Source organism: Salvelinus fontinalis, chromosome 8 (genome assembly GCF_029448725.1).
Source record: "Salvelinus fontinalis isolate EN_2023a chromosome 8, ASM2944872v1, whole genome shotgun sequence".
In the NCBI taxonomy this organism is placed as follows: Eukaryota; Metazoa; Chordata; class Actinopteri; order Salmoniformes; family Salmonidae; genus Salvelinus; species Salvelinus fontinalis.
Genome location: NC_074672.1, coordinates 6,190,256 through 6,210,109, shown reverse-complemented (window position 1 = coordinate 6,210,109; position 19,854 = coordinate 6,190,256). Strand labels below are relative to the sequence as shown.

Genomic DNA, 19,854 nt, shown 5'->3' with positions numbered 1-19,854 from the left:
CTTCCCACCTGGAGGTTGTGGACACCACCCCTAACATAGAGGCAGACCCGGCATCTTCCCACCTGGAGGTTAAAGACATCACCCCTAATACAGAGGAAGACCAGGCTTCTTCCCACCTGGAGGTTAAAGACATCACCCCTAACACAGAGGCAGACCAGGCTTCTTCCCAACTGGAGGTTGTGGACATCACCTCTAACACAGAGGCAGACCAGGCTTCTTCCCACCTGGAGGTTGTGGACACCAACCCTAACAAAGAGGCAGACCAGGCTTCTTCCCACCTGGAGGTTGTGGACACCACCCCTAACATAGAGGCAGACCAGGCTTCTTCCCACCTGGAGGTTAAAGACATCACCACTTACACAGAGGCAGACCAGGCTTCTTCCCACCTGGAGGTTAAAGACATCACCACTTACACAGAGGCAGACCCTGGCATCTTCCCAGCCTGGTAGGTTAAAGACATCACCACTTACACAGAGGCAGAGCCCATCTCTTCCCTCTTGGAGGTTGTGGACGTCCCACCTGAAGAAAGGACTATCACGATGGCCGTCTTCGCCACTCTGCCAGCTGACATCCAGGCAGGTGAGTAACACTTAGAAAGCACTCTGACAGGTGCCGTTTGTCATGACATCTTAGTAGAACCTTTCAAATGGCCAGTGTTTAGAAGCTACGGTTTGCATTTGTTTACATTCTGTTCCTCTTTTTTCCCTTTCCAGAGGATGTTGCTGTGGTCATCCCGGATGTCACCCAACACGTCACCAAGGACGTGACACTGGATGTTCCATGCAGAGCTAGGAAAGGGGCAGTCCGGCGATTGTTTTGCAGGCTTTGGAGGGCAGTGTGCTGCTGCGCCTGCCACAAGGAAGAGGAGGAACAATATTAATTATTCATCAGACATTCAGAAATGGGATTGAACCATAGACCATTAAATTATTTGCTTTATAATTGGACTCAATTCTGCTTTTCTTCTGTTTACTACTTAATTTCAGAACTTTTCTATAAAGTTTCACTTTGCAAGTGTGGAGTAGGTTATGTAAATACCTGGGAAACATGCCAATTTTATGCATTGTTTTATTCAAGCAAGGTTAAAAGATTAACGTTTCGGCCTAGTCTATGACGATATGCAAGTTGTGTTTGCCCAGTAAAAGGGCGACCCAGACTCACCCTGGTTCTTGAGGGTTGAACACAGTGAAAAATGATCATTAAGTAAATGGGACTTTTAAATTCTTGAATAAAAATCTTTAATGAACATGAATTTAAATACAATTGACTTGAGGATCAGAGCAGGCAGGCTGACTGGCTAGCCCTGAAGGCCCTCTGCCTCTACCGCTGTGTGGTTCATCTCAACCAAGAGGTTGTGTGGGTTGTCTTTCTCTCTGTGGGTGTGAATCACTATGACCTCTCCCTCTGCCTGCCATTTGGCTGATCAGAAGCCTTCTGCTCTTTCTTGCTCACATGAACAGGAGGAATTGCCTCTGGGGTAACCTCCTCCTCTATCTAACGCCTCTTCCACCTCCTCTTTCTGTGTTCGACTGAGGTCACTCGTTCTCTCTCCCTGGGTGTTGGATAGTTCCTCCTCCTCTGTGTCTTTGTGAGTTTGGAGGGAGTTATCCTGTTTCGGCTCCCTCTAAGGGTGTGCACCGTAATCTCTTTCGGTGTGTTGAGGGGTTCAGTGGTTTTGGAAGGAGTCTGAAGTTCGATCTCTAGCGATGAGTGTGGGGGCTGTACCGTGGAGGAGCCACTGAGACATGTGATGAGGCCAAGGAAGATCACTCTGCAAGGACGGGACAGGACACATCACAACACTGCTGCTCATTCATATTCAAACACACCTCAGAGTACGGACACAAACATGGACGCCCCCCCCCCACCCCCCCAAACACATACAATGAACTTAACTGTACATATCAGAATCATACATTCGACAGCCACCTCTTCCCCCACATGTATTGATCCCCCACCTCAAACATGTTGAGTCAATTCCAGATGCTGGAATGGTGCAGTAGGGCTTAGTATGTAATGATGTGTTACCATGTGTACCCCATATCCTGTGTTTGTGTTGATGTTTTTTAAAATTGTATTTAACTTTTATTTAAACAGGGAGTCACATTGAGATTAAACATACATTTTACAAGAGTGCCCTGTACAAGTTGAAGTCATATTGAACAACTCCCAGAGAGAACCTTCTCTACATAGGAATTGCATACCATATTTTTTTTACATACATCAAAATAATACTTTATTGTCAATCAGCATTTACTTACATCTAGTTAAAACCGTTTTTCAATAAAACATTTTAATAGAAAATCATGTTGAAATTTTTGGAAAGAAGTGGGATGGCGGGGCCAATAGCTGAACATGAGTAATTGTTGCCCATCACGAGAGAGGGTATGAGCCAAAATTTGGGACCTCTAGCCCCTCGGGAAGTATTTTTTATAATTATTTGAACATTTCAGAAATTGGTCAAAAAAGTGACAGAGTGCCCACTTTTTCCTTTCGCTCTAGAGACTAAGTCCAACCGTGCACCAGGTTTTATTTTTGGGTTACCAGGCACAATTTTCAAAACGGTTTTAAATGCATTTAGGGGGCATACAGACCTCCATGCCCACTATGGGAGACCCCTACGGCCTGAGTGATTTATGGAGGTTTTTAAAAAAGTTCAGAAAAACGACTAAGTCCAGACATATCTGTTCATTGCACTATGTTTTTTCTTCACGAAAATATTCTATGTTTCATGTTTTGGGTTACCAGTCACGATTTTCAAAACGGTTTTAAATGCTTTTAGGGGGCATCCAGACTTCCATGTCCGCTTTGGGAGCACCCCACTACCGGGAACGGTCACTTGAGGGCGCCATTGGTCAACTTATGGAGTTTTATTTTTATTTATTTTTATTTCACCTTTATTTATTTAACCAGGTAGGCTAGTTGAGAACAAGTTCTCATTTGCAACTGCGACCTGGCCAAGATAAAGCATAGCAGTGTGAACAGACAACAACACAGAGTTACACATGGAGTAAACAATAAACAAGTCAATAACATGGTAGAAAAAAGAGAATCTATATACAATGTGTGCAAAAGGCATGAGGAGGTAGGCAATAAATCGAATAATTACAATTTAGCAGATTAACACTGGAGTGATAAATCATCAGATGATCATGTGCAAGTCGAGATACTGGTGTGCAAAAGAGCAGAAAAGTAAATAAATAAAAGCAGTATGGGGGGGTGAGGTAGGTAAATTGGGTGGGCTATATACCGATGGACTATGTACAGCTGCAGCGATCGGTTAGCTGCTCGGATAGCAGATGTTTAAAGTTGTTGAGGGAGATAAAAGTCTCCAACTTCAGAGATTTTTGCAATTCATTCCAGTCGCAGGCAGCAGAGAACTGGAAGGAAAGGCGTCCAAATGAGGTTTTGGCTTTAGGGATGATCAGTGAGATACACCTGCTGGAGCGCGTGCTACGGGTGGGTGTAGCCATCGTGACCAGTGAACTGAGATAAGGCGGCACTTTACCTAGCATAGCCTTGTAGATGACCTGGAGCCAGTGGGTCTGACGACGAACATGTAGCGAGGGCCAGCCGACTAGGGCATAAAGGTCATACTTCTCTCTCATTGCACTAAGTCCAGCCTGAGCACCTGGTGATTGAACTGGTGCACCTGGGGATTGAACTGGTGCACGTGGTACCCCATAACACCCTAGTCATTCAGACCCCCAGGCTACATACATTCTCAACCGTGACCAAATGACACACAAAGACAATGGTGAATTTCAAAGAAATGTACTTTATTTATTAGTGAATCGTGGATTGATTTGCAGGTGTACAGATAGGCCATTACATTTCCCCATATATAGACTTGTGTTAAAATAATATAAATTGAGTTATCAGTCATTTCTAAGCTGCTTATTGTTTCAGTATTGAGTTATTTATTTTTTTACAAACCAGTCTGTTGGGAGTTGAGTTTTAAATCCCCCCCACACCCCTCCACCTCATCCTAATAGAGCATGGAGAGAGACAAATCAGAAAACAGATGGAAAAAAATGTTGTTGAAATAATATTTAGAAAGACTTTTCAAAAGAAAGAGAATACTGGACAGAAGAAAGAAAGTGAAGTGGTTTCTTCACACGCTGGACAGATTGTTACACTGAAATAAAAACAAAGGCAAAAGCTCAGTCTCCGCACTGGCTGCACAAGCAGCCTGCAGCCCTGATGTGTCAGGTGTGTCCGTGGCTGTTCACTTCTCCTGACCTGGCTCTGTGCCTGTCTCAGCTGCTGTCTTCACTGCTCTCTCCTCCACTTTGTGTGGTCCAAACTTTTCAGTCACCATGGGATGTTGGAGCATCGATTGGAAATCCAATTTCCCCACAGCGGTACGTGCGAATGGAGACTCCGGGATCAGAGGGGTCTGAGATCGAGGCCACAATGAATCTGAATTTATTGTCGGTTTGATGATTCTCTGAAATAACGCAGAACCGCCGAATGATATCTCTAATTTTCTTTGAGAGCTCAGGGGAGGTGTACCATGGCTGGGTCTCCTCTTCAGGGGCACTTGGTACAAAACTATCATTCTTCTCCAGCTTCCTGAAATCATCAGATTGGAGGCACTGGGTCAGGTTAGAGAGATATGGCTCTTTGTTTTGCAGAGAGGTGGAGGTGAAGCAGACGACAGTCTCAATCATGGGATCGAAGAGGACTTTGAAAAGTTTGACTCTTGAGTTCATGATGGGAAAGTCTTTCAGCATATCAGTGTAGGATCTCAACAGGTTCATTTCAATCTCCTTCTCGTCCAGCCACTTCTTCATCTTGCTGCTGGTGAATTGAGAATCATTGTGGGTGTTCAGTATATCAACCAGCTTCTGCTCCTTTTCTCCGCACCCCCGGATAGCTGGCAGGACCCTGGACACAGCTTTCTCAAACACTGTTTTATACTGTAGGAAATTCTGCTGGAACAGTCCCAGTTTGTCTTTCAGATCTTCAAACTGGTTGAGAAAGCTGTCGCCGATCATGTCATTTGCTCTCACGTTGACCTCTTTGAACAAGTCCAGCACCTTCTCGACCTGGGAGACCAGATCCACGCTGATCTCTCGCAACAGCTGAGCAGCGTTGGAGTGCAGCTTCATCATAGGGTAGAGCCACACTTTCACAGGCACAGCCTTTTCCCCCTTCTCCCCCAGCAACCCTGGTAGTGTTTTATACACCTCGATGGCTTCCAGGTAAGTGGTGGGATTCTGTTTTATATCAAAATCGCCGTGGAACCTGCAGCTGAACCGATCTGCAGTCGTCTTCTCCTCTTCTGTCAATTGCACCTTTCCCTCCCCTTCGATGGAGAACATAGGGATCTTCTTGACCATCATATGCAGGGTCCCCTGGATCTCCTGCTTCTGTTCTTCTGTAGAAGCCATCTGGTCGAAAACCATGAAGGCTTGAGCCCCGTACAGCACGGCTGTGATGATGTGAGTGGCTGTATGCTTATCAAGCATCCAGGGGTAGGTAATCTTACCCAGGTTGCTCATGGTCAGCTGCTCGTAGCGAACAGTCTTGCTGCATTTCATAGTGACCCTGCACTGCCTTGCAGAGGAGACGTCATCCTTCAGATACTTCGCTGACCCCTCCACCTCTATCAGTCCCCCCATGAAGCTGGCCTTCAGTGAAGCACTCACGTCCAGCAGATTGGACTTCACCATCAAGGAGTTGGAGGTTGAGATTGTGAAATCTGAGCTTGGATGTTGATGGACATCAAGGTTTTTTTTTATAGCTTCAGTGTCCCAGAGGGCGACACCTGAGAGAGAGAGAGGGAGAGAGAGAGAGAGAGAGAGACAGAGAGAGAGAGAGAGAGAGAGAGAGAGAGAGAGAGAGAGAGAGAGAGAGAGAGAGAGAGAGAGAGAGAGAGAGAGAGAGAGAGAGAGAGAGAGAGAGAGAGAGAGAGAGAGACTTGACTTTTTGTCTTTCTTTACTGAAACTTTCTCATTTCATTTAAAAAACTTACCCCCACTTAAAAATAAATAAACAAAATATATGTACTGCATACATGTACCATACTCACCTTTCCATCTACCACATGATACAAACCAACATCACAATACCCAAAACAATATCCACTTCTACAACCGTACATCCAAAACATCTTCCCCAGCTATACAGACAGCCCCCCCCCCCAACACACCATATCTCCTGAAACATCTCCACACTTTTTTATCATTCTATAGTACTCAAACTCAACCCTAAGGCGCGCAGAGACCATCCCATTAACTTCTGGGTAGGGGCAGTATTTTCACGTCCGGATGAAAAGCGTTCCCAGAGTAAATTGCCTGCTACTCAGGCCCAGATCCTAGGATATGCATATTATCAGTATATTTGGATAGAGAACACTTTGAAATTTCTAAAACTGTTTGAATGATGTCTGTGAGTGTAACATAACTCATATGACAGGCAAAAACCTGAGAATAAATCCAACTAGGAAGTTGGATTTTCAACTCTTTGCTTATCCAAGATGCAGTGGAAATGGGATCATGTTGCACTTCCCAAGGCTTCCACTAGATGTCAACAGTCTTTAGAACCTTGTTTGATGCTTCTACTGTGAAGTGAGGGCGAATGAGAAAAGATTGAGTAAGGTCTCTCCCAGAGTGCCACGAGCTGACCATGCGCTGACCATGCGCGTTCATGTGAGAGTTAGCTGCGTTCCATCGCATGTCTGAAGACAAAGGAATTCTCCGGTTGGAACATTATTGAAGATTTCTGTTTAAAACATCCTAAAGATTGATTCTGTACATCGTTTGACATGTTTCTACGGACTGTAACGGAACTTTTTGGACTCTTCGTCCGTACTTTCCGCTGGACTTGCACGTGCGTCGTGAGTTTAGATTGTGTACTGAACGTGCAAACAACAAGGAGGAATTTGGACATAAATGATGGACATTATCGAACAAAACAAACATTTATTGTGGAACTGGGATTCCTGGGAGTGCATTCTGATGAAGATCATCAAAGGTAAGTGAATATTTGTGATGCTATTTCTGACATCTGTTGACTCCAACATGGTGGATATCTCTTTGGGTTGATTTGTCGTCTGAGCGCCGTACTCAGATTATTGCAAGGTTTACTTTTTCCGTAAAGTTAAAAAAGAATCTGACACAGCGGTTGCATTAAGGAGAAGTGGATCTAAAATTCCATGTACAACACTTGTATTTTCATAAACATTTGTGATGACTATTTTTGTAAATTGATGTGACTCTGCAAAATCACCGGATGTTTTGGAACTACTGAACATAACGCACCAATATAAACTCAGATGTTTTGGATATAAATATGAACTTTACCGAACAAAACATACATGTATTGTGTAACATGAAGTCCTATGAGTGTCATCTGATGAAGATCATCAAAGGTTAGTGATTCATTTTATCTATATTTCTGCTTTTTGTGACTCCTCTCTTTGGCTGGAAATTTGGCTGTGTTTTTCTGTGACTTGGCTCTGAAGTAACATAATCGTTTGGTTTGCTTTCGTCGTAAAGCCTTTTTGAAATCGGACACTGTGGCTGGATTTACAACAAGATTACCTTTAAAATGGTATAAGACACATTTATGTTTGAGGAATGTTAATTATGAGATTTCTGTTGTTTTAAATTTGGCGCCCTGCACTTTCACTGGCTGTTGTCATATCATCCCATTAACGGGATTGCAGCCATAAGAAGTTTTAAGGAGAAGGCATCACTAACCTCTGATGATCTTCATCAGATGACACTCATAGGACTTCATGTTACACAATACATATATGTTTTGTTCGATGTTTTGTTCGATGTTCATATTTATATCCAAAAACCTCAGTTTACATTGGCGCCAAGTTCAGAAATGCCTCCAAAATATCTGGAGAAATTGCAGAGAGCCACGTCAAATAACATAAATTCTCATCATAAACTTTGATGAAAGATACATGTTTTACATATAATTAAAGATACACTTGTTCTTAAGGAGAGGTATATCTATAATTCCATGTGTATAACTTGTACTATCATCTACATTTATGATGAGTATTTCTGTTGAAACGATGTGGCTATGCACTATCACTGGATGTTTTTGGAACTAGTGAATGTAACGCGCCAATGTAAACTCTGATTTTTTTTATATAAATATGAACTTTATCAGACAAAACATGCATGTATTGTGTAACATGAAGTCCTATGAGTGTCATCTGATGAAGATCGTCAAAGGTTAGTGATTAATTTTATCTCTATTTGTGCTTTTTGTGACTGATATCTTTCGCAGGAAAAATGGCTGTGCTTATTGTGGTTTGGTGTGACCTGACATAATCATTTGTAGTGCTTTCGCTGAAAGTATATTTGAAATCGGACACTTTGGCGGGATTAACAACAAGATTACCTTTAAAATGGTATAAGACACATGTATGTCTGAGAAATTTTAATTATGAGATTTCTGTTATTTTGAATTTGGCGCCCTGCACTTTCACTGGCTGTTGTCATATCATTCCGTTACCGGGATTGCAGACATAAGACGTTAATGCAACTGCTGAATCAGATTTCAAAAAAACTTTACGGAAAAAGCAAACCATGCAATAATCTGAGACGGAGCTCAGAACAAGAGTCAAATTAGCCGCCATGTTGAAGTCAACAGAAACCAGAAAATACATGATAAATATTTCCTTACCTTTGATCTTCATCAGAATGCATTCCCAGGAATCCCAGGTCCACAATAAATGCTTGATTTGTTCGATAATGTCCGTTATTTATGTCCAATTAGCTACTTTGGTTAGCGCGTTTGGTAAACAATTCCAAGTCACAAAGCGCGTTCACTAAAACGTGACAAAAAGTCTTCTTAGGCTGCAGGTGCAGTATTGAGTAGCTTGGATGAAAGGTGCCCAGAGGTGCCCATAGTAAACTGCCTGCTCCTCAGTCCCAGTTGCTAATATATGCATATTATTATTAGTATTGGATAGAAAACACTCTGAAGTTTCTAAAACGTTTTGAATGATGTCTGTGAGTATAACAGAACTCATATGGCAGGCAAAAACCTGAGAAGAAATCCAAACAGGAAGTGAGAAATCTGAGGTTGGTCGATTTTCAACCCTGCCCTTATTGAATACACAGTGGGATATGGATCTATTTGCACTTCCTAGGACTTACACTAGGTGTCAACTGTCTGTAGAACCTTGTCTGATGCCTCTACTGTGAAGTGGGGCCGAAGGAGACAGGAATGAGTCAGGTCTGCCATGAGGTGACCATGCTCTGACCATGCACGTTCACATGAGAGGCAGTTCTGTTCCATCGCACATCTGAAGGCAATGGAATTCTCCGGTTGGAACGTTATTGAAGATTTATGTTAAAAACATTCTAAAGATTGATTCAATTCATCGTTTGACATGTTTCTATTGACTGTTACGGAACTTTTTGACATTTCATCTGCTTTTAGTGAACGCGCTTCCTGACTTTGGATATGTTTACCAAACACACTAACAAAAATAGCTATTTGGACATAAATGATGGCCATTACCGAACAAAACAAACATTTCTTGTGGAAGTGGGAGTCCTGGGAGTGCATTCCGATGAATATCAGTAAAGGTAAGTGAAGATTTATAATACTATTTATGAGTTTTGTTGACTGCACGAGTTGGCGGGTAACTGTATGGCTTCCTTTTGTTGCTGAACGCTGTTCTCAGATTATTGAATATTGTGCTTTTGCCGTAAAGCTTTTTGAAATCTGACACAGCGGTTGCATTAACCTGGTGCAGACAGAAAACACATGAATCACAGTTTCTTTCGTTACACAGAAAGGACACCCCTGCCTGATTCCCGGTTCAACCCCGTGCCAACCAGCTGTTAGTGTCCAGGGCTCCATGAAGAACCCTCCATTGGAGGTGACATTACTTCTTTGGTACTGGGGGTTTGTAGAGCCCCCTCCAACTAAAACCCACCATACTCTCCGCCCCACATACCCCCTGCCACTGATGTGCCTTCACTCCTGTTAGGCTCCTAATGTTCCTAACCTTAACGCAGTGGTTGTAGAGGGCTATACCTCCCACCCCTTCAGAGTGTTAAAATCTAACAAGTCCTCCAGACCCCCTTGCCGGTCTCCAGTCTCTGCTGTCACCTGCAGTCGCGGAAACATTGGTTGCCCCTCCCCCTTTGGCTGCTCAAACACCCCCCTTACCGGCTCAGACAGTGCCTCCTGGACCTCCTCCAGGAATCTCTCCAGCAGCCTAAGAGACGTTATTCTTGTTTGTTGTGCCAAGACTTCCGGGGTTTTCCACCCCTCCTCTCCCAGCAGTCTCAGGTCACCCAGCCTTTGTAAACCCACTGCCATCAGTTGCCTCTGCAGTGTGGCCGATTGAACCGATCTCAAAGGGATGGCTGGGTTGTTGAAGATAGTCTCCTCCCACACCCACAGCCCAGGCTCCACACCCCCTTCTCGTGTGGGCCTTAGCAGCTGCCATGCCTATAGCACTGCAGAGTAAAAATTCGAGAGACCTGCTGTACTCAGCCTCTCCAGCTTCACGAGGAACAGCTGCCAGTCCAACCCTAATCCGCCAGCTCTCCTCAGCAGCGCATGCTGGTTCCCTCCAGCCAACATCAGTATGGTACAGCAGTCTCTGCACTGCCTGTAGCCGGAAAGCAGCCATCCTGCTCTCCAGTTCCATCAGGCCCTGTCCTCCTTCGTGGATGGTCATGTACAACACTGCCGCCCTCAGCCAGTGATGGCCCAACCAGGGGGGGGGGGGGGGGGGGTGTTGAGAACAGCCAGTTTATGCCACAAGGGAAATGCCACCAGGTTGTTGTTTATCAGCACCCTCCCTCTGTATGACACTTGGGACAGGAGCCTCCTCCACCTGGCCAGTCTTGACACCACTGCCTGTGACAGCCCCTCCCAGTTCTTCCTGAACCACTTCTCCGAGCCCAGGTACACCCCCAACACTTTAAGCCCTTCACAACCCCACTGCAAACCCTCTGGAAGCAGAGGAGGAGCCCTATCTCCCCATGCCCCACATAACAGAACTTTGCTCTTGCCCCAGGTCACCTTAGCTGAAGAAGCTCCCTCGTACACCTTCAGACTAGTCTCTAGTGCCTGCATATCCTGACCATCCCTGACCATCACAGAAACGTCATCTGCATATGCTGACACTGCTATGCCTGTCACCACATCCATGCCTGTCCAGCACAATCCCTGCAGTCTCCTGCGTAGCAGTCCCAAAAAAGTCTCAATGGCTAATGTGTATAACTGCCCAGATAGAGGGCATCCTTGTCTAATGCCCCATCTCACCCAGACTGGCCTACTGAGCCCCCCTTCCACCTTGACCATACATGACGCCCCAGCATACAACAGCTTCACACAGGTCAAAAAACTCTTCCCAAACCCAAACATCACATTAAACAGATACTCATGGTCCACTTTATCAAAAGCCTTCTCTTGATCTAAAGAGACCAGTCCAAAGTTCACATTTGAACCTCTCGACAAGTCCAACATGTCCCTGATTAAGAACAAGTTGTCCGTGATTGAGCGTCCCGGTACACAGTATTTTTGGTCTTTATGTACTATCGAGTCCAAATGGGACTTCATCCTGTTAGAGAGGACCTTGGCAAATATCTTGTTGTCCGCTCAGTGTAATGCCACAGGCCTCCAGTTCTTAAGTTCACACAAGTCCCCTTTTATGGGCAGGAGAGTCCGAGCCGCCCGACGGCAGCTCATCGGCAACTCTCCTACCCCGACGCATTCACGCAACACGCAAAAGAAATCCTGTCCAATTATTCCCCAGAATTTTTTATAAATCAACCCCCGGGGGTTGCATGACCGGGGGACATCTGGGTTACGGCTTTTGCCAGTTCATGGCAAAACAGAGGAATGTCCATTTCATCCCTCTGTGCCAGAGAGAGCTGACGGAGTCCTGCGAACAAAACCTGAGCACACATAGGATCACACACTTCTGCCCTATACAACTCAGTATAAAACTCCACAGTCCGCTCCCGCATCTCACCTACCACAGAGGTCACCCACCCATCAGACAGCCATAGAGAATGCATACCCTTGGCTTCACTGCTCTGTCTTTCCACACCAAAGAAGAAGGAGCTGGGAGCCTCCATCTCCTTGAGCATGGAGAACCTAGCTCTTACATGTGCTCCCTTTGCTTTAACATGGAAAAAACTGCCCAGTTCCCTACGTAATTCGGCTAAATTAGCCTGGAGGCCTACATTGCCTTGCCCCACTATCTCAATAATACAACGCTCTAGTACCCCCAATACTCTCCTAGCCTCTGAGGATGAGAGAGCTGTGTACTGTTGACAGAAAAGCCCGAATTTGGACTTTCCTCACATCCCACCATTGACTCAGACTCATACTCCTCTCTTCGCTGCCCCCACCTTTCCCAAAAGGTCTGGAAACCTGAGCAAAAGGTTGCATCTTGTAAGAGCTTTACATTGAACTTCCAATAGGATGCCTGCCGGGGCCCTGGTGAAATAGACAGCCGAGCCATGGTTATGTGGTGACCCGAAAACCCCACTGGGAGAATGGTAGCGCCCAACAGCCTGTTGCTCCGATTCCTAGACATGTAAAAGCGATCAAGTTGGGCTGCACTCACCCTAGCCCCGAAAACCTTCACCCATGTATACTGTCTTGTGTTTGGATGTTTAGTTCTCCAAACATCCACTAGGTCGAACTGATTAATTCTTGTGAATAGGGGGGCGCTGTTTTCACTTTGGAAAAAATCGTGCCCAAATTAAATGGCCTCGTACTCTGTTCTAGATCATACAATATGCATATTATTATTACTATTGGATAGAAAACACTCTGAAGTTTCTAAAACTTTTGTTTGAATTATATCTGTGAGTAAAACAGAACCCATTTGGCAGCAAACTTCCATACAGGAAGTGAAAAATCTGAAAATGAGGCTGTGTCAGGGCCTGCCTATTCAACTGGCTTTTATTTATCGATCTGTATGCACTTCATACGCCTTCCACTCGATATCAACAGGCAGTAGAAGGTTGAATGGGGTGTCTAGCTTGATGTGAGGCCGAATAAGACCTTTTGGAGTGGCAGGTCCGGTCTTTTGTCAGTTTTCGACGGCGCGCAGGGGAACCTCACATTGTCTTCTGAAAAGCGTTCGGTATACACTACGAATTGCTCCGGCTCTCATTTTATTGGATACATATGATAATAACATCATAAAGATGGATTTTCAACCGAGTTTGACCAGTTTAGTCAACGTTTATTGGGAATTTTGGAATTTTTTGTTGATTGCGCCAAGAGATGAAGGACACGTGAGCTCGACATGGCTAGCCAAAGTTGCTAATTCGAGAGAAGAAATGGACATTCTAAAACCAAACAACGATTTATTCTGGACCAAGGCCTCCTTGCACAACATTCTGATGGAAGCTCAGCAAAAGTAAGATAAAATTTATGATGTTATTTCGTATTTCTGTGGAATATGTTGGCTCCAACACGGCGGAGAATTGGAGAGCGCTGTCTCACAATATTGCATGCTGTATGTTGTGGTAAAGTTATTTTAAAAAATCTAACACAGCGGTTGCATTAAGAAGCAGTGTATCTTTCATTTGCCATACAACAAGTATTTTTATGTAAAGTTTATGATGAGTTCTTTGGTTAGATTAGGTGAGTGTCCAAAAATATCTCCGGAGATTCTGGTGAATTGTTGCTACGTATTCACGACGTATAACCACGATTTGCAGCTCTAAATATGCACCTTTTCGAACAAAACATAAATGTATTGTATAACATGATGTTATAAGACTGTCATCTGATGAAGTTGTCCAAAGGTTAGTGATTAATTTTATATCTATTGCTGGTTTTTGCGAAAGCTATGTTGGCGGTGGATAAATGGCGTTGTGTGTTTGGCTATTGTGATGAGCTAATATAATTCTATATTGTGTTTTCGCTGTAAAACACTTCAAAAATCGGAAATATTGGCTGGATTCACAAGATGTTTATCTTTCATTTGCTGTACACCATGTATTTTTCATAAATGTTTTATGATGAGTATTTATGTATTTCACGTTGCTCTCTGTAATTATTCTGGCTGCTTTGGTGCTATTTGTGATGGTGGCTGCAATGTAAAACTATGATTTATACCTCAAATATGCACATTTTCGAAAAAAACATAAATGTATTGTATAACATGATGTTATAAGACTGTCATCTGATGAAGTTGTTCAAGGTTAGTGATTAATTTTATCTCTATTTGTGGGTTTTGTGAAAGCTACCTATGCAGTGGAAATATGGTGAAAACATGCCGTTGTGTGTTTGGCTATTGTGGTTAGCTAATAATATAAATACATATTGTGTTTTCGCTGTAAAACATTTTAAAAATCGGAAATGATGGCTGGATTCACAAGATGTTTATCTTTCATTTGCTGTATTGGACTTGTGATTTCATGAAATTATATTATATGATATCCCTGTCCCGTTAGGTTAGGCTATGCTAGTCAGCTTTTTGATGAGGATGCTCCCGGATCCGGGATGGGTATCACTGAAAGTTTAAAGATGTCGCGTAACACTCCCACTGACACTGAATGAGGCTCTTCCTCCTCTCTTCCAGTTCCAGTCCCCTCAGACCACCAGCGTCTCCTCAGGCGCTACCTGTGAGAGTTCCTGTCTAAGACTCCCAACTAGAACCCCTCTTTCTCTCCCTGTATTAGGCGCATACACATTTATATAGACAAAGCCCATGTTGTTAATTTCTGCTTTAACAACAAGCAGCCTACCCCTACACACCTCCTTTGAGGAGCAAATTTTTTTAGTGCAAAAAGGACTGCCACCCCTGCACTAAGATTTGTTCCATGGCTCAACACACTTGCCCCTTTCCACCAGAGCCCCCAATCGACTTCATTCAACACATCACCATGTGTCTCCTGCAGAAACAACACCTGTACTTTTTTGTTTGTTTTACATATTCACCCAACACACTCCTCTTTCCCGCATCTCTGGCGCCATTTATATTGAGCGAGCCTACCCGAAGAGTCTCCATAAGAAGTGGGAGAAGAGCCAGCAAAGAAAGAGACCAATAGCAAAGCTCAAAAAGCCCCAGTGTCAGTAAGAAACTATACATCTAAACAGTGTCTGAAGGTAAACCTTTATGGGGCAGGCCACCATAGTCCCTGTGCCCAAGAACACTAAGGTAACCTGTCTAAATGACTACCAACCCGTAGCGCTCACATCTGTAGCTATGAAGTGCATTGAAAGGTTGGTCAAATCAAATCAAATCAAATCAAATTTTATTTGTCACATACACATGGTTAGCAGATGTTAATGCGAGTGTAGCGAAATGCTTGTGCTTCTAGTTCCGACAATGCAGTAATAACCAACAAGTAATCTAACCTAACAATTCCACAACTACTACCTTATACACACACAAGTGTAAAGGGATAAAGAATATGTACATAAAGATATATGAATGAGTGGTGGTACAGAACGGCATAGGCAAGATGCAGTAGATGGTATAGAGTACGGTATATACATATGAGATGAGTACTGTAGGGTATGTAAACATAAAGTGGCATAGTTTAAAGTGGCTAGTGGTACATGTATTACATAAAGATGGCAAGATGCAGTAGATGATATAGAGTACAGTATATACATATGAGATGGGTAATGTAGGGTATGTAAACATTATATTAAGTGGCATTGTTTAAAGTTGCTAGTGGTACATTTTTACATAATTTCCATCAATTCCCATTTTTAAAGTGGCTGGAGTTGAGTCAGTATGTTGGCAGCGGCCGCTAAATGTTAGTGGTGGCTGTTTAACAGTCTGATGGCCTTGAGATAGAAGCTGTTTTTCAGTCACTCGGTCCCTGCTTTGATGCACCTGTACTGACCTCGCCTTCTGGATGATAGCGGGGTGAACAGGCAGTGGCTTGGGTGGTTGTTGTCCTTGATGATCTTTATGGCCTTCCTGTGACATCGGGTGGTGTAGGTGTCCTGGAGGGCAGGTAGTTTGCCCCCGGTGATGCGTTCTGCAGACCTCACTACCCTCTGGAGAGCCTTAAGGTTGTGGGCGGAGCAGTTGCCGTACCAGGCGGTGATACAGCCCGACAGGATGCTCTCGATTGTGCATCTGTAGAAGTTTGTGAGTGCTTTTGGTGACAAGCCGAATTTCTTCAGCCTCCTGAGGTTGAAGAGGCGCTGCTGCGCCTTCTTCACAACGCTGTCTGTGTGGGTGGACCAATTCAGTTTGTCCGTGATGTGTACACCGAGGAACTTAAAACTTTCCACCTTCTCCACTACTGACCCGTCGATGTGGATAGGGGGGTGCTCCCTCTGCTGTTTCCTGAAGTCCACAATCATCTCCTTTGTTTTGTTGACGTTGAGTGTGAGGTTATTTCCCTGACACCACACTCCGAGGGCCCTCACCTCTCCTCCCTGTAGGCCGTCTCGTCGTTGTTGGTAATCAAGCCTACCACTGTAGTGTCATCCGCAAACTTGATGATTGAGTTGGAGGCGTGCATGGCCACGCAGTCGTGGGTGAACAGGGAGTACAGGAGAGGGCTCAGAACGCACCCTTGTGGGGCCCCAGTGTTGAGGATCAGCGGGGTGGAGATGTTGTTACCTACCCTCACCACCTGGGGGCGGCCCGTCAGGAAGTCCAGGACCCAGTTGCACAGGGCGGGGTCGAGACCCAGGGTCTCGAGCTTGATGACGAGTTTGGAGGGTACTATGGTGTTAAATGCTGAGCTGTAATCGATGAACAGCATTCTCACATGGGTATTCCTCTTGTCCAGATGGGTTAGGGCAGTGTGCAGTGTGGTTGCGATTGCGTCGTCTGTGGACCTATTGGGTCGGTAAGCAAATTGGAGTGGGTCTAGGGTGTCCGGTAGGGTGGAGGTGATATGGTCCTTGACTAGTCTCTCAAAGCACTTCATGATGACGGAAGTGAGTGCTACGGGGCGGTAGTCGTTTAGCTCAGTTACCTTAGCTTTCTTGGGAACAGGAACAATGGTGGCCCTCTTGAAGCATGTGGGAACAGCAGACTGGGATAAGGATTGATTGAATATGTCCGTAAACACACCAGCCAGCTGGTCTGCGCATGCTCTGAGGACGCGGCTGGGAATGCCGTCTGGGCCTGCAGCCTTGCGAGGGTTAACACGTTTAAATGTTTTACTCACCTCGGCTGCAGTGAAGGAGAGCCCGCAGGTTTTGGTAGGGGGCCGTGTCAGTGGCACTGTATTGTCCTCAAAGCGGGCAAAAAAGTTGTTTAGCCTGTCTGGGAGCAAGACATCCTGGTCCGCGACGGGGCTGGTTTTCTTTTTGTAATCCGTGATTGACTGTAGACCCTGCCACATACCTCTTGTGTCTGAGCTGTTGAATTGCGACTCGATTTTGTCTCTGTACTGGGACTTAGCCTGTTTGATTGCCTTGCGGAGAGAATAGCTACACTGTTTGTATTCGGTCATGCTTCCGGTCACCTTGCCCTGGTTAAAAGCAGTGGTTCGCGCTTTCAGTTTCACGCGAATGCTGCCGTCAATCCACGGTTTCTGGTTTGGGAATGTTTTAATCGTTGCTGTGGGTACGACATCGTCAATGCACTTCCTAATGAACTCGCTCACCGAATCAGCATATTCGTCAATATTGTTGTTGGACGCAATGCGGAACATATTCCCAATCCGCGTGATCGAAGCAGTCTTGAAGCGTGGAATCAGATTGGTCGGACCAGCGTTGAACAGACCTGAGCGCGGGAGCTTGTTGTTTTAGTTTCTGTTTGTAGGCTGGAATCAACAAAATGGAGTCGTGGTCAGCTTTTCCGAAAGGGGGGCGGGGGAGGGCCTTATATGCGTCGCGGAAATTAGTATAACAATGATCTAGGGTTTTTCCAGCCCTGGTAGCACAATCGATATGCTGATAGAATTTAGGGAGTTTTGTTTTTAGATTAGCCTTGTTAAAATCCCCAGCTACGATGAATGCAGCCTCAGGGTGTGTGGTTTCCAGTTTACAAAGAGTCAGATAAAGTTCGTTCAGGGCCATCGATGTGTCTGCTTGGGGGGGAATATATACGGCTGTGATTATCATTGAAGAGAATTCCCTTGGTAGATAATGCGGTCGACATTTTATTGTGAGGAGTTCTAGATCAGGTGAACAGAATGACTTGAGTTCCTGTGTGTTGTTATGATGATCACACCACGTCTCGTTAATCATAAGGCATACCCCCCCGCCCCTCTTCTTACCAGAAAGATGTTTGTTTCTGTCGGCGCGATGCATGAAGAAACCAGCTGGCTGCACCGACTCCGTTAGCGTCTCTTGAGTTAGCCATGTTTCCGTGAAGCAGAGCACGTTGCAATCCCTGATGTCTCTCTGGAATGCTACCCGTGCTCGGATTTCATCAACCTTATTGTCAAGAGACTGGACATTGGCGAGTAGTATGCTAGGGAGTGGAGCGCGACGTGCCCGTCTCCGAAGCCTGGCCAGGAGACCGCCTCGTTTGCCCCTTTTACGGCGTCGCACAGGGTCGCCGGCTGGGATCAGATCCATTGTATTGGGTGGAAGGCAAAACACTGGATCCGTTTCGGGAAAGTCATATTCCTGGTAGGAACGATGATGAGTTGACGTTAATCGTATATTCAGTAGTTCCTCCCGACTGTATGTAATGAAACCTAAGATTACCTGGGGTACCGATGTAAGAAATAACACATAAAAAAACAAAATACTGCATATTTTCCAAGGAACGCGAAGCGAGGCGGCCATCTCGTTTCGGCGCCGGATGTTGTTAATGTGGTCATGGCTCACATCAACACCATTATCCCAGAAACTCTAGACCCACTCCAATTTGCATACTGCCCCCACAGATCCACAGATTATGTCATCTCTATTGCACTCCACACTGCCCTTTCCCAAATGGACAAAATGAGCACCTATGTGAGATTGCTATTCATTGACTACAGCTCAGCATTCAACACCATAATGCCCTCAAAGCTCATCATTAAGCTAAGGACCCTGGGACTAAACACCCCCCTCTAACACTGTATCCTGGACATCAGGTGGTAGGTAACAGGGTAGGTAACAACACATCCTCTACGCTGATCCTCAACACTGGGTCCCTTAGTGGTGGGTGCTCAGTCCTCTCCTGTACTACCTGTTCACTCATGACTGCATGGCCAGGCACGACTCCAACACCATCATTAAGTTTGCAGATGACAACAGTGGTAGGCCTGATCACCGACAACGATGAGACAGCCTATAGAGAGGAGGTCAGAGACCTGGCTGTGTGGTGCTAGGGCAATAACCTCTCCCTCAATGCGATCAAGACAAAGGAGATCAAATCAAATCAACTTTTATTTGTCACATGCGAGACGACTACGCCGAATGATTGCATTATTATTATTACATTAGGCTACTATTATTGCTGTTATTATGGAACATGGAGTACAGTACCTGGGATGAAGGAGTCGTTGCGACAGTCGTACAGCATGCCAGGATACAGCGCCCTGCTTAGGGCTGCTACCTCAATGGGCTTGGAGTCCATGACTGGAAAAACCAAAAGTGTACGAGGTTGAGTAATAGCTCCTGGCAACAATGTTTCTGATTTAGAACAACCCGCTGCGGTTATTGAATACAAACAAAGTATCGTTGACAGCGATTAACCTGTTAGTGTGTAGGGGGCGCTATTTTCACTTTGGGAAAAAATCGTGCCCAAATGAAACGGCCTTGTACTCTATTCTAGATCGTACAATATGCATATTATTATTACTATTGGATAGAAAACACTCTCAAGTTTCTAAAACCGTTTGAATTATATCTGTGAGTAAAACAGAACTCATTTTGCAGCAAACTTCCTGACAGGAAGTGAAAAATTAGGCTCTGTTCCAGGGCCTTCCTATTAATTTGCCTGAAATCTATGGATATACATGCACTTCA

General features: G+C 44.8%; 1 protein-coding gene across 1 annotated transcript; it reads right to left on the bottom strand.

Moving 5' to 3' along the window:
- Positions 1-3,801: 3,801 nt before the first annotated feature.
- Positions 3,802-19,462, bottom strand: LOC129861416 (neoverrucotoxin subunit beta-like). Its single transcript, XM_055932807.1, has 2 exons — positions 19,372-19,462; positions 3,802-5,773 (listed from the first exon to the last, which is right to left on the bottom strand). The coding sequence occupies exons 1-2, from the start codon at positions 19,460-19,462 to the stop codon at positions 4,311-4,313; spliced, it is 1,554 nt and encodes a 517-aa protein (XP_055788782.1). The 3' UTR covers positions 3,802-4,310.
- Positions 19,463-19,854: the final 392 nt, after the last annotated feature.

Excerpts from the sequence above, each read along its gene's own strand:
- LOC129861416 (XM_055932807.1), bottom strand. The coding sequence starts at position 19,462 with ATGGACTCCAAGCCCATTGAGGTAGCAGCCCTAAGCAGGGCGCTGTAT. Across the intron at positions 5,774-19,371 it reads CAACGACTCCTTCATCCCAG|GTGTCGCCCTCTGGGACACT; the intron begins GTACTGTACTCC and ends TCTCTCTCTCAG.